Genomic DNA, 15,394 nt, shown 5'->3' on the forward strand with positions numbered 1-15,394 from the left:
CAATCAATCTCTGAAACTTTTGATATAATTTAAAAAAGTCGTGTTTTTAAATATCCAGTGAACGTTCAACTAGCTAGACATTGTCGAGTGGATCGGTAGATCTTAATAACATTTCTCCAAAACTGGGAATAGATTATTATAAATGTCTAATTCACGACCGTAATGTGCTAAGGCAGACCTTTATTTTTTTAATTTAACAACACGAGAGAATCAAACATGAAATCATATGTCATTATTTAGTAGAGGGACTTAAATAAATTAAATTTAAGAGTAAGTGAAATTTAATAAATTGTTAACTTATTAAATAAATATAATAAATAATATGTAAAAATATGGTAAATATTAAAATCGGTTGTATAATCACGATGGGCATCAAACACAGTACTAATTAATGACAAACAATTCACCAAACCGCATTACCGAATTAATTTCAAGGAGCGGGAGCGCACCACTAACTGACCGATCGATCGATCGATCCATCGATTCGCCGGTCAATAACAGACTGATTGGTTTAATGGTGCGGCATGCCGCAGCCTGCAGAGGGTGTATACTCAACATTGGTTTCATGTAATTACTTTATACATGTAATCTCGAATGTATTCAATTGAAATGTAAATTTTATATTAAAATATTAACTGATTAAAATTAACAAATCTTACCTTACTTATTTTATAATAATTACAATAATTAACAATTGATTGATTAATTGTTACATATTGTTGAGAACTACTACTACTACTACTACTATTACTACTACTAGTACTTAAGTAGCACAGTTTTAAATAACAAATATGTAGTAGTTGTAAGTAAATTTACACACAATTTACAAACATGCATATGTTAAGTTGTTCCAAGCTCAATTTGAAATCGGACGCATGCGCCTGCGTGACATCTCATATCTATCTAATCAAGAAAATTATATATATACCTGCATAAATAGTCGAGCCTATGTAAGATTTAATTTATTCGTGGGCCATAAGCACGGAGCACCCGCTCATGGAGAGCAATGGATGGATGAATGAATGAATGAATGCGACGATGAGGAATGAACAGGAGAGAAGGTCAATCGGGTTGGCCGAGTCCGTCGACAGGCAGGCCGGATTGAATGGTTTTAGTCACATTGCGTTGTCGGAACGTTACCGACGAGTGGGTACCCGGCCACATAGACAGAGCACAGATGCACAGATGCACAGATGCGGGAATGCGTGTGCGTTTGTGTGTGTGTTCCAGTCTTTGTATCTCTCTGTGTTTACTTGAAAATATTTAAAACGGCAAATGCATGAGGTAAGAGGTGGGCGCATGCGCATGCGTCGTGCTAGGGTGGGGTAAGCATAAGCTTTGCCTGTCGAGTTCAGTTTGTGTTTGTATACGGGTCGGGGTTGTGAAGCTCAATATTGCATAAATAAGTTATGTTTCAACCATCACAAGTGAGAATTAGATAAACAATATAGCGGATATATAGCGGAGCCGGTCGGTGCGACGATAGCGAGAGCGAAACGATAGAAAGAAGTAAATGCAGAGGAGCCACAACCAAATACAACGAACATATTAGTCGTAGTCGAGCGACAGCAACTGTACTTCTTTCAATTCTAACCTTAAACATTCAACACAGTGCTGTTATTTCTGTAAGTTATTGGATTTGCATTGGTGTATATCTGTATTAGACGATGTATTCAAGTTGAATTTGTTGTATACTTAAAACAGTTGCTGTAACGTTATTTGTGTTGTTATTGTCGGAATGTCGGATTTCTACGAGTGTTAAGAAAGTTGATAATAGTTCAAATTGGTTATTTGGTGTTTCTGTGCTTTGGTATAGTGCCAATGATTAAAAAGAAGACGTTCTCATAGGTAAATAAGAGCCATTCGATATAGTTTAGCAGTTTTCACTATTATAACTAACAGTTGTGCCTAGCTATAGATCACTAGACCAACCTTGTGTCATTTAAGTCGCCGAACCAGCTTACATTCCACAGTATTCCCTACCCGTACAAACCAAACGAAACAAAATCAACTGTACGTAGTTCGTACCGTGCACTATCTATCTAACCATACAAACCGTGACTTTCCATCTTTCGTCATTGCTGTGCTGGTTTGCTGCCTTGCCGCCTTGCTGCCTTGCTGCTTTCCTGCTTTTCTGCTTCTCTGCTTCTCTGCTTCTCTGCTTCTCTGCTTTTCTCTTGGATTCCCAACTGCTGCTCCGCTTCCTTTTCTCCGTAACTTTTCTCATTTTCCAACCGTTCCTTTTTTATTTGACTCCGTTATCTAATAATATATAATTCAATATATGAATGAACGGACGATTGGGGATCGTTCAACTGGGGCGCTGCACCGGTTTACCTAAACACGAATCCGGATACAGAGATCTTAATCGCACTTATTTATTTATTTAAAGTTTTCACTTAATCTGTCTGTCTGTCTGTTTGTGTGTTTAGTTTTTTTTGAATGCATGATTAATCCGTCGATACATATCGATACAAGTTTATACATCTTTATTTCCTCAACACCGTAAAATTCGAATTTGTACTGGTGTTTCAAAAATCTATGACAAAAATCAACTTGGTATTCGCCCAATCAATAATATCCATGTACTAACACATGGATGTTGTACCTCCTTTTTTCCATGAGTAATATTTAAAACCAGAAGAGGTAGAAACATTTAAACTACCCCATAAATTTAAATTTTTTTCTTGACTTTTACCATTTAATTAGTTTATTCTTCACTGAATTTCATTATCAATTTATCTTCTATATACTATAAAATGTATGCTGCATCTCTTGTGCAATATCATATACAGTGTGGCTCATTTAAAAGCAAAAAATTTGCATTTTTTGACCTATTTTAGCATTTTTTTCAATTGTGAAATATAATCTCACGTTTTTTAGCTCAAAATTGAAATAGATTGAGCATGGAAATTGAAGAAATCATGCTAGCATTTTTTTATAGCAGATTTAGCTGCACCTCTGGATTGAGCACCCCCTGAAATGAGTATATACCAAATTTTATAAAAGAATTGTGCATAATCATAATTGTGTAATAAAATTAAAAGTTATATTTTTGTTGATTAAGTAGTATAGGGATTAAACTGTAAAAAAAGCACAAATTATCTTATTTTTCAACAATATTGAAATATAATAATAATATAATAATTATTCTACACTAAAACTAATATTTTGTGTGGAAATTACCTCAGAAGAATTGAGATAAATAACCACAAACTTACTAAAAGATATAATAAATGTATTGAATTCACGGGTGAAAACAAATAAAATTTGGATACAGTTTATTATTCCGTAGACAAGTTGATTAAAAAAATAACTTAATTAGAAAAATATGATTCTTAATTTTTTCAGAGAATTATAAATATGCATAATTTTTTATGAAAACCAAAACCTACAGAGACATTTTGGTTTGAAAATGTGTAAAATTTTTTATAGCAGATTAACTACATCACTGGATTAAGCTCCCTCTGAAATGGGTATATACCAAAGTATTATGCATAGTAATATATGGAATAAACTGAAAAATAATACTTTTTCAACAATATTCGAATATTATACTAATTATACTATACTTAAACTCATGTTTTCGTAAGTTCATAGTAAAATTAATAATTTTTTTGTATAATTTACTCAGATGAATTGAGAAAGATAACCACAAACTTATGTAAAAGATATAATAATAATAAATGCATTCAATTGGACAGTGGTTTAGTGGAAACGACTTGATTAAAAAAATAGAGAATATGATTTATAATTTTAGAATTATGACTATGTATATTTTTTATGAAATTTATTATATACCCATTTAAGAGACTATTTAATTCAGTAGAGTAGTTAGATTTGCTATAAAAATTTACTAGAATAATTTTTTCAATTTTTATTCCAAAAAAAAAAAAATGTCTCTAGGCTATGTGACATAAAAATTTTATGGGGCTTTTAAATGGGCTCCACTGCATATAGGGTGTCACAAAACATGCAAGCAGTTTTCTACATTGACATGGTAATTTGAAAATACTTTAGACACGTTTGACTCATTTAACTGACTGAAAATATGTAAGACCAGATTTTTCTGACTATTCAACATTAATATTCAATTCTATTCTTCGAGTTAGGAATGCAAATATCGATGTCGAACAAGAGTACATCTCTCTTTGTTCATAGAAAAAACCTATTCTAAAAATATCCTCTCTTAGTCACTCGATGCAAAAGTGAATTTAAATCAAATGTGCGAAAAGGATGTCATTTCGGGCGGCCATAACTTGATTATTATCCTTCAAGCTGTTCAAAATTCATTCAGGGAAAACCAACTTTTGGGCAATGTGCCTTGAGGACCCATCATAAATTGGGGCCATTGCCCACACATTTTTAAACATCCTGTACAATATTAACCCGTCATATACCTGAATGTAATTATTTTATTATTTTTATCTTGAAATGTTTTGTTGTTGTTTTTGCAACGTCACAGGGACTTTAATAAAACGTTATACGTATTTAAACTGAACTATCTATACATATATCAATAAATGTCATTGTTGGTTTAATCTATTTGACCATAAATTCACAGTCAGGAAGTCGCATCTTTTTGTCGCTGTAAAATTAATTATCATATCATGCCAGAACTGTTTGGAATGATTACTGGTTACTTGTTACTTGTTACTTGTTACTTGTTACTTACAATCAATATGCGAGACCATTTATTTGAATGCGTGTTGATTACTCATTGATTTAAACATTTTAATCGTAAATAGCCGATGTGGTTATCTAAAAATGAATAATTGCGAAGGCACTTGATCGAAATCGAATTTGTTGATGTATTTTTTAGTGGTTGCAACGAAAAGAAACTTGTTTTCTAATAACGCTGTGCACGGTGATGTTCTCTGTGCGTTGTTTCTGGTCGACTATATCCAACCGTTTCCCAGGATCTGTTGAATATTTATCGATGTACCATTCTCGAAAGCTGTAGTCAGAAACTGAGACTGAGTGGCGCAACAACTAATATAAGGGCTCAGTTTACCATTAGTTTCTTTAACTTTTTACAATTGTTTGCGCAATTGTGACTTTCTTCTAAAATTAGTGAAAGAAAGAATTAATTGTACTGTACTAGGTGAGAGAAATAGTGACTTTAATTACCGTTAGGTTTGCCAATTTTTTCTACGAGGTGTCCCACATTAACAAAATTTTATATTCACACATGCTCACGCAAATGGTTAAAATAACGTTAATAATATTTTTCTCCAATATACTATATACTATTTTCAATATGTTATTTTTAATGTACAATAAATAATTATTATTTTATTTGATTTTTAATGGTAATTTTTGCAGTAAATTTGAAAACATTCATTCAACATTTTTGAATAGAGAATGGAGAGGTCTTTTAAAGGATGTCCAACTATCACCCCAAGGCTATTGATGTGTTGATGAAAAGTTAAAATCGACATGTTCGATACGTCGCAATGTGTCCAATAATTAATTAATATTTATTAATTTAAATATCACACATACAAAAGTAAGGTAAAGGTGGTAAAGGTGGTAAAGGTGGTAAAGCTGGTAAAGGTTACAAAAACTTATCTTTTTTTAATAATATCTGTGATAGCACTTTAGACCTGAGACGGTTTTTGCGTATAAAAATAAGAATCATTTCTCCGCATTAAATCAGCTTTCTCTTATGCTTGATGCCAATTTCAGTTTTACTGCTAATGTTTTATTTACCGATGAGGCGCCCGCCCATTTTGCTATGAACGTGCGCCACTTATTAAATAGAGTATGTCCAACTAAAGGGATAGGAAGAGTCACCGACATCCCCGGATCTTAATCCGATAGATTTTTTCTTATGACAGCACTTAAAGGAATTGGTAGACGTAATACAGGTAGAAAATGTTGAAGACTTGCGTAACCGTATTATTCAGTCTTGCGAGGCGATTCGTCAAACACTTGGAATCTTTCAGGGCGTACAGCAAAATATTTCGTGTCGTATTTAAGGCTATAGTACAGCAAGGGGGGGGGGACACTTTTAACATTTAGTCTAATTTATCACCACATTTGTTGTAATTATTTCAATTTGTTATTGATTAATAGTACACTGTTAAAAGTTCATTTAATAGTTCATACCTTTTGGATCGGCAATATTATAACGAACTCCATTGATAAAAACAGCTCAATTAAATTATTTAAAAAGTACATTTTGCTTTAGAAATTTGAATAAAATTGGTTGAAACGTTTTATAAATTATTATTAATAACTTTTAACATTTTTTGCGAGGAAAATTTTTGAAATCACATAAGGATTTGCTCCTCGAAATATTTTACCTTTTAAAACACTTTTAACAGGAGGCTCTTCAAACCCTCAAAAAGGCATCTTTGTATCAATTACAGCCATGTGACCATACTGGAAGAAATAAAAAAAAGATGTTCAACACACACAGAATAGAAAATAGAAAATGCCTTTTGAGTTGTGAACCAAATTTCATTAAAATTGAATTGAACACAAGATTCATTCCATTAAATAGTTTACGTTTATAAGTATTTGTAGGTGGGTTTTAAATTCATCACATCATTATAATATTATCCTGATTTTTTCATTTTAAATGTTAAAGCTGCTAATAAATAAATTCGTTTATGTACGTACATGTCATAATTCGATTAGTGGTGAATCAACAACGTCCTAAAAATAAAAAGATGATGTAATTTTTTGGAATTGTCATAGGATTTCGTTTAATTTTGTCTAAAATTATGATATATACTTAGATATATTTAAACAATTAAATTAGTGAATCGTTAAAATGTAGTTGTTTCATGGGAGGTCTTAAAAATGAGCCACAGCTAATTAATATTAAAATATTATAATTTTATTTAGAGTAGGCAAAAATGGGATTTAATTTTTATTTATTGTGTTATATGAATATATTTATAGATTTATAAACCTGATATTTTATTATATTAATAAATTATTATGCTGAACTACTAGCATTTAAATTGTAGAAATTGTTTTTAGCAGAATATCAATATAATAGCGAATGGGTGAGGTACCTATGTAACATAACATAAGTGAAGAAATATGAACACGCTTTTTAATTTGTTTAACTCTACATTGATATAGAAAGCAAGTTATCATTTGGCATTTCTCTTATCTGGGGATTGTTGTGTGCTCTACAGGGTAGACGAGATCTAATTAATGGTTACACATCTGTTCAATGTTTGAAACCTATATTATTTTTTTATGTGAAATTCTTTTCAGTAACGGCCACTTTTTTGAGGATCTCAGAGACGTGATTCATTTAGGTATGGTTCGCGCATACCAAACATTTCTTACCCCATGATAAACTGTAAATCACAAAATTCGTTAAATTATTTAAGGTTAATAATTGGTCCCAGTCCCCATTACAGTGGTTTTTACAAATACACATTGAATTTTTTAATAGGTGATGATGTTTTGAAAATAAATAAAATAAAATCGATTTACGTTTACGGTTTTACGATTACATTAAAAAATTTTAAATTAATAATTCCTTTTTGACGCTAAGAAAAATAAAGAACTGAAGAAAAATGAAAAACATTATTTAGAAACAATAAAGAAGTCATTATTTAAGTAAATAACATGACACATATCATCAGGATTATTCTTAAACTTGTTTAAATGAACTCTGTGCGAGACTGATACTGATACTGATACTGATACTGATACTGATACTGATAAGAAAGCATTGTAAACTTTTGCTGTTATTAATAATAGCTATAACGCTCAATCATTTGCAATTGTCGATTGTCTACATCACTGATTAATTAGTGCATTACTCTTGTTTCTTGCTTATATCAGTGAATATTTTGAATTTTTCTGTTTACACCACGGTACTGCAGTTCTAATACTCAGACCAAGCAGTCAGTACATGGTAACAACACGTGGATACAGTTTGTGATAACAGTTGAATTTATTGAATAACTGTCAAAAATATCACAAATTAAGACAACTTTTAAACTAATACTTCAATTTTATTTGCTTTCTCTAATTAATGTATTTATAATCAGTTTGTGGTTAGTTTTCCCAATTATTGTGGACAATTTCCGCACTATTTCCGCCAATTCATTAATTTTACCACGAACTTATCAAAACATGTATGATAAACGAGGATGGTAGCAAGTAAAATTTGAGTATTACGTGTATAATTTTCCAGTTTAGTTGAAAAATAAGTTGTGCTATTTTTGACATAAGATGAATTTGATTTTTAATTTTTTCCCAGATTCATGAATAAATTTTTAAATAAATGGTATCATACAATAAAGTGATAAATAAAATGTACGATAGTATTTGTAGTGATTAGTAAACTTAATATAAATAATAAAAATAAATATAAAATGATTTCTGAAGCATGAAGATGAAGATAAATTGTAAAACATAAATTCAAATGGATGGGGAAATATCGCACATTGAATGAATGCTTGCTGGGCCAGTTACACTGAAATAATATCCTATTCCAAGAATTTATTTCTTTAATTTAGCCATTGAAGATTAAGTGTTGGGGCGAATTCAGACTAAAGATGAAATAAAGAATAACATAACATAACATAACATAACATAAAAAACAATATAGTCTGTTATCGTCCAAAAAATATTACGTCAGAAACCATTTGAACATGTTTGAAATTAATAGTCTTCTCCGTATAATAAATAAAATAAACATCAACAATCAACAGAAAAGATATGCTAATACTTATGTTAAGTGTGGATACTCACTCCACATCCAAATTGAGTTGCTTGTTCTTACTAAAATACTTATTAAAATATACCTTACTGTTTCAGTTTTTATAGATAATGAATAAACCAAAGTGAGTCTTGGCGAGTGGTATGGGTGTGGCTCATTGTTAAGGTTTGTTTGATCATCTTCTTATGATTGATAGTAAATTGTACATCACATTTTTTAACGTTTAACATTTTTTAATTTTTACGAACACAAATCGATGAAATTAATTATTGCCTTATAAGTTCATTTCAAATATTAGCACAAATATGTACACAAGATTTTGAATAGTTATTAAATTTAAATGATGATAAAAAATGGAATGTGACACAATTACCTCGGGAAGTGGTTTTTTCGGTCATTCATTTCCAAATATAATGTATCTAGAGTGAAGGTGAGTGAGATGCCATCGATACCGTAAAGTTCGTCAATAAAAATAAATATAATATAAAATAAATTCTAAAACATAAATATGGAAAATAAATTTTAAAATATTAATGCAAATGAATGGAACATCTTAAACATTGATGGCTTGTCGCCGAGTTACTCTTAAATAATATACCATTTTACTTCAGCCATTGAAGATTAAAAATTGGGCCGAACTATATAATCTGTAACGCTGGAAGTCATTTGAAGATGTGATGAATTGATAAATCTGTGATGAATTGATAATATATAAAATAAATATGAAGTCGATGTTAAATAAAAGAAAAATTGAATCGTCCATCTCCAAACTAAGTTGTTTGTTCTAGTAAAAATATTTCTACTTTCTTTCTTAAGTGGTATGGGTCGCTGTTAGGGTAATTGATCATCCTTGTAGGATTGATAGCAGAAGTGTATATTATATTTTTACGTCAATTTTTATGAACATAAATCCATGGAATTTAATTATTGCCTTAGAAGTACTTTCCAAACATTACCACATAAATGTACTTACACAAGATTTTGAATAAATCTATAAAATCTATGGTATTATCCAATAAATCATGAAATAAAGTTAAATGATGATAAAAAATAGAATGTGGCACAATTACTTCGGGAAGTGTTTTTTCAGTCATTTATTTCTAAATATAATTAATGTACGTAAAGTGAAGGTGGGTGAATGGGATGACATCAATACCGTAAATTTCATCAATTAAAATAAATTCTGGAATATGGCAACTAAATTCTAGAATATTAATGCAAATAGATGGACAATGTAAGTCACTGAATACTTTTCACTGAGCTAATTTTAAATAATGCCCTGTTCCAAGAATTTATTCCTTTAATTTAACCACTGAGGATTAAATGCCGAACCGAATTCAGATTTAACATAACATACAGTAAAAACTATGTAATCTACAATAAAAATTGCCTCCCAAAAAATGCAAGAAACCATTCAAAGACGTTTTGTATTGCTATTATTCTACGAATATTTCAATTTTTTTATTGTGAAGCACCAAAACATTTACTTATATACAAAATATTACGTTTTTTTTTGGCATGAAATCAACTGGATAATTTTCTAGATACAAAAATTGAAGCAAATTTTTATAACAAATCTATACCATATTATACATTCATAATTCAATTCGAAAATCATATTCTTTGCTTTCTTCAATTAATGTATTTATAATCAGTTTGAGGTTGATTTTTCTAATTATTTCCGCACATAATTCATTAATTTGGCCACGAACTTATCAAGAAGATATGATAAATGCATAAAATTGAATGGAACAGAAACCATTTAAAGATGTTTTGACAAGTTAAAGGCAATGTTAAAAGACAAATTGAATCCACCTTCAGATTAGGTTGTTGGTTGTATGTAAGTAAATTGGGGATTAATACCAAAATGATTCCAGACGATGGATCATTTTTAAGGAATTTGATGAATAATAAAAATGTACTGTCTCATTTTTTATAAACTAATCGATGGTTTTATAAGTTCCCTTTAAATATTGTCAAATTTGTGTACATAATATTTTGAGTAAATCTGTAGTATCTAATTATTAAACACATTTATTAGAATTTTAAACATGATAGCGATGAGAACAATAATATGTGTCATCCACCTTGGGAAGTGGTTTGTTGAGTGAAGATGAGTGGGATGCCATCGACATTGTTAACATCATTAATAAAAATAAATCCTGGAACATAAAGATTGAAAATAAATTTTAAAATGTTAATGCAAATGGATGGAAAATGTCTGACATTAAATGCTTATCATTGAGCTATTCGAAGAATTGATTTCTTTAATTTAGCAATTGAAGCCGAAACCACACGTAAAGATAAAATAGTCAGTAAGATAGTATGTAGTCTGAAATAAAACTAACTAAAATGTATATAATTAAAATTTTTGTTTAGTTTGACTAGTAGCCACTTTTCACTTCCACGGTTTCAATTTTGAGAGGAAATATGTGATTTTTAAACGAAATAGTTTCTCCAGTTACGTCATTATATATTGAATTAAGAATTAATGCCAAAGTGACTTTAGGTGTGTGGTGTGACTCATTGTTAAAGTATTTGATCAATTGATAGTAAAATTGAACATCACATTTCACAGTTCTTTTTAAATGGTAATTAAATTTAGCAGAATTTTAAACGGTGACAATACGTGGAAGAGCAATTTTTTCGGATATTTATTTTTAAACAAAATATGCGTCGAGTCAAGATAAGTAGAATGCCGTCGACACCACAATCCGTCGGCTCGTTAATAAAAACAAATATAAAATAAATTGCGAAACACAAAGACGAAAAGTCTAAGTCAATTAGATCAATAGAATATCGAAATGGGTGGAAAACGTTGAACGACATTGAATGGTTGCCTGCCATTGAGCTACACTTACATAATATCCTATTCCAAGAATTTATTCCTTTAATTTAGCCATTGAAGATTAGGAGTCGGCCCGAACCCAGACTAAAGATAAACTAGAGGGTCTTGACTAACCGCAACAGACACAAAATTAGATGTTACTTATGTGGAAGGTTATATATATATATATATATATATATATATATATATATATATATATATATATATATGACAAATAAAAAACTAATAAAAAAGTAATTTTGTTGAAAATGCATATTTAAAAGGATTTATATTTATTTAGTATGCCATTAATTGTATAATTTATTAATAATAATGGTTTTTATGGGTTTACTTCGTTCCAAATTATATTTTTGTAATTACGATACACCGATATTTATTTTATTTATGATTTATGTACAGAACATAGTTTGATGAAATACTAATGTGTTCATGGAATATCGATTTACACGGTTCGACTTTATAAATATATACATACACGACATGTATAATAAGTTTCCTCTGTAGGAGTAACGCAGCACGTAAAAATTTTTCTGAAAGTATCAGAATAATAAATAATAAAATAAAATAAATTAAAAAATGTGGATAAATTGTAGTTAGCAGCTAGCTGTAGAGTTGGACATATTGTATGATTTTTATTAGAGGGTTGCGGAACAGAGGGGCCAGCAAGCAGATGGGTGCAAATCGCAAATGGAAAAGGCGTATCAAGTCGGGCCGGGTCGGTCCGTCCTCAGATTCGGGACGTTCCGAATTCTGTTTATTTAATTGAGTCTCCATATCGGAGCTTATCCATTTAACTGTTGTTTTAATATGGAATATATATATATATATATATATATATATATATATGGATATCAATTTATCTGTGTTTAAAAAATAAATTCACATCGAAAGAAAGTGAGTATGGTATGAATGTAGGCATTAATTAATATTGTTTATTGTTATTTGTACGGCATGCCGTTGCTTATTTGGTGGCATAGGTGTAGGCATAGGTAGAATTTTGTAATTTTGTAATTTTGTAATTTTGTAATTTTCTACATTCTCATATTAACATTAATTAATATATGTTAATATGCGTACGGCTTGTTTCAGATGATGGAATGACGTGAAGTTGGAGAAAGGTCAGGGCGGAAGGTAGGAGGAAGGCAGACGGAAGGCGAGGTAGAAAAGCGAGGATCGGCATCAGCTGCAGCTGCGGCGGCTTCGGCTTGGCGGTGACGTCATGAAGCGGCCGGTGTCATCAATGTTCGCGGCGATGCTCGCCCAAGTAGCTTTGGTATCATTGGTGTCGTCGGCCAGTGACATAATAAGAACTTTCTCCGATTCCAAAGTTCAGGCGTTCAATCACTTGGTGGTCGACAAAAACACCGGTCGCGTTTACATCGGCGCCGTAAATCGGCTGTATCAGCTTTCGCCCGATCTGGATCTGGTCATCTCGGAGGTGACCGGACCGAAAATGGACGCCGACGATTGTTCCGTATTGGAATGCACCAGTTCTGTAAATAAGAAATTAACCGACAACGTGAACAAGGCGTTGGTAATCGATTACACAACCACCAGGTTGATATCTTGCGGAAGTCTATCCCAGGGGATTTGCTCGGTGAGGAATTTGCACAATATATCGGACGGAACGAATGAAGTGAAGGAGGCGGTGGTCGCAAATAACGCGACCGCCTCGACTGTGGCTTTCATCGCACCCGGTCCGCCGAATCCTCCCGTCTCGCAGGTGATGTATGTGGGTGTGACTTTCACGCTGGGCTCGCCCTACAGATCTGAAGTTCCTGCGGTCAGCAGCAGGTCCCTGGACAAAGAAAAGATGTTCACCATCGCCCAGACCGCGGTCACCACCGGAACGAGGATGTTCGTCAACTCCCTGGCCAGGGAGCGTTACCCGATCACCTACGTCTACGGATTCTCCTCGGAAGGCTTCAGTTATTTTCTGACGACGCAAATGAAACACACCTCGTCCACGCAGTACATCAGCAAATTGGTGCGCGTCTGCCACGACGACGAAAACTACTATTCCTACACTGAAATCCCAATGGAATGCAAATCGGAGGACGGCAAAGAATATAATCTGGTGCAGGCCGCCTACGTGGGCAAGGCTGGCTCAGATTTGGCCTCCGATTTGGGAATTACGGCCCAGGATGACGTCCTCTTTGCAGTGTTCAGTGAAAGTGATCCGGTGATTGCGAACAAGCCCTCCGACATATCCGCTTTGTGTGTGTACTCCCTCAAATCAATTAGACGAAAGTTCATGCAGAACATCAAAACCTGCTTCAGCGGCAAGGGTCAACGCGGGCTCGACTTCATCTCTCCCAGCCATCAGTGCGTTCCAACGGTAAGTCGCTTTTTTCATTTTAATAAGCCTCTTCCAAATTTTAAACGAAAACGTAAAAAAGAGTCTGTTCAATGTGAGGGTGGGCAGAACAGGATATTAAGGTTCGTTTTGAAACAAGGGGGAAAAGAAACACCGGTTGAACGTCTAAGGTAGACTTGACTTGACTAGTCTGAATTCCATAAAGGTGGTAAAGAGAAAGCGAAAGACGGACAGAGAGAGGGGCTCCCTCGCCCTGTCGCGACCTAGGGCGTGAGAGTGAGAGAGAGTGAGAGTGAGAGAGAGAGAGAGAGAGAGAGAGAGAGAGAGTGTGAGACTGAAGGGGGGAGTCGAAGGAGTCGGAAGAAAAAGAGGCAATGGCTGCAACAGCGGCGGTGGATGGGGACTAAAAAGAGCGAACTTTTTCGTACCGATTCAGTGTTGGAGTTGCCCTCAGTTTCCACTAAACGAACGGGAGACCGACGGTGTCAGAAAGAGGGACGGGCCAAGAGCGAGCCTCGAACACCATCGAGTGCACGGTGCATTCGATAATTATTTTCCTTCTGAGCTGAATCACACTAGTAACCGTAGTAGTTCCATTAAATCTAACACATTAATGCATCTAAACAACCTACCTACATGCTCTACATATGTATGTTCAGGTAGTTAATGGGTTATAACTCACTTCCGATATATTGATATATTCTGATTGAAGAGAAAATGAAATAATAGCTCAGTTTATATATATATATATATATATATATATATATATATGAGCTGCACGTACATACACGTACGTATTTAACGCATGTGAGGACGACATGTCACTTAATCACATGTAATAAAGGAAGCAGTAGAAGAGTAGACGTGCGATTAAAATCGAATGGTGAGCGACAGTGCGGTGAAAGTGTAGGTCTCCTGCACGGTCGAACTTTACAGTGTACACTGGTAGCTTCAGCGGGAACGGATCAATACTAGCGGCAATAGAGGTCTAGCAGAGCAAGGGAGCAGCGGAGCAACAGAGAGCCACGCAGAGCTGCACACTATTCACGACTCAAACTCCCGAATCCTGATAACTAGGTAGTCAACCTACCTACCTACCTACCTACCTACCAATTCGTTATTCGCCATTCGCCATTCGCCATTCGGCATTCGGCATTCGGCATTCGGCACTCGGCACTCGCCACTCGCCGGCCATCTCTCGCCCATCTCTCGCCCATCTCTCGTCCATTTCTCGTCCATCTCTCGCCCAACGCACAGATCGCTGTACTCGTACTCGTTGTACGTTTCGTACGTTGTTATTCAGTATTCGCCACTCTCACTGTCACCGTCGTCCGTCCAATCGTTATGATTCCCAATTGCTTCCACCTTCCGCTTGCTTCTACCCCATTTATCCATTCAGCTGTTCGCAGTTCACCGTTCACTGTGCAACGTTCTCCGCACACATGCACACACAACTTAACCTATTCTTATAATTTATGCAGATCAACTGTTAGATGACCACCTCTTAAACAATACTTCGCATTGTATTATA

At 33.5% G+C, this 15,394-nt stretch overlaps 1 protein-coding gene across 2 annotated transcripts in view; it reads left to right on the top strand.

The window, feature by feature from the left end:
- The first annotated feature begins 1,322 nt into the window (after positions 1-1,322).
- LOC109597332 (plexin-A4) overlaps positions 1,323-15,394 on the top strand; it is a 41,262-nt gene continuing 27,190 nt past the window's right edge. Inside the window, exons 1-2 of one of the 2 annotated variants that reach the window (XM_049970442.1) lie at positions 1,323-1,848; positions 12,636-13,884. In XM_049970442.1, coding sequence (XP_049826399.1) covers positions 12,766-13,884 — 1,119 coding nt within the window. In that variant the 5' untranslated portion in view covers positions 1,323-1,848; positions 12,636-12,765. The remainder of the gene's footprint in view (positions 1,849-12,635; positions 13,885-15,394) is intronic. The other variant, XM_020012989.2, reaches the window with a different exon arrangement.

The sequence above is a fragment of the Aethina tumida genome, chromosome 1 (assembly GCF_024364675.1).
Source record: "Aethina tumida isolate Nest 87 chromosome 1, icAetTumi1.1, whole genome shotgun sequence".
Lineage (NCBI taxonomy): Eukaryota > Metazoa > Arthropoda > Insecta > Coleoptera > Nitidulidae > Aethina > Aethina tumida.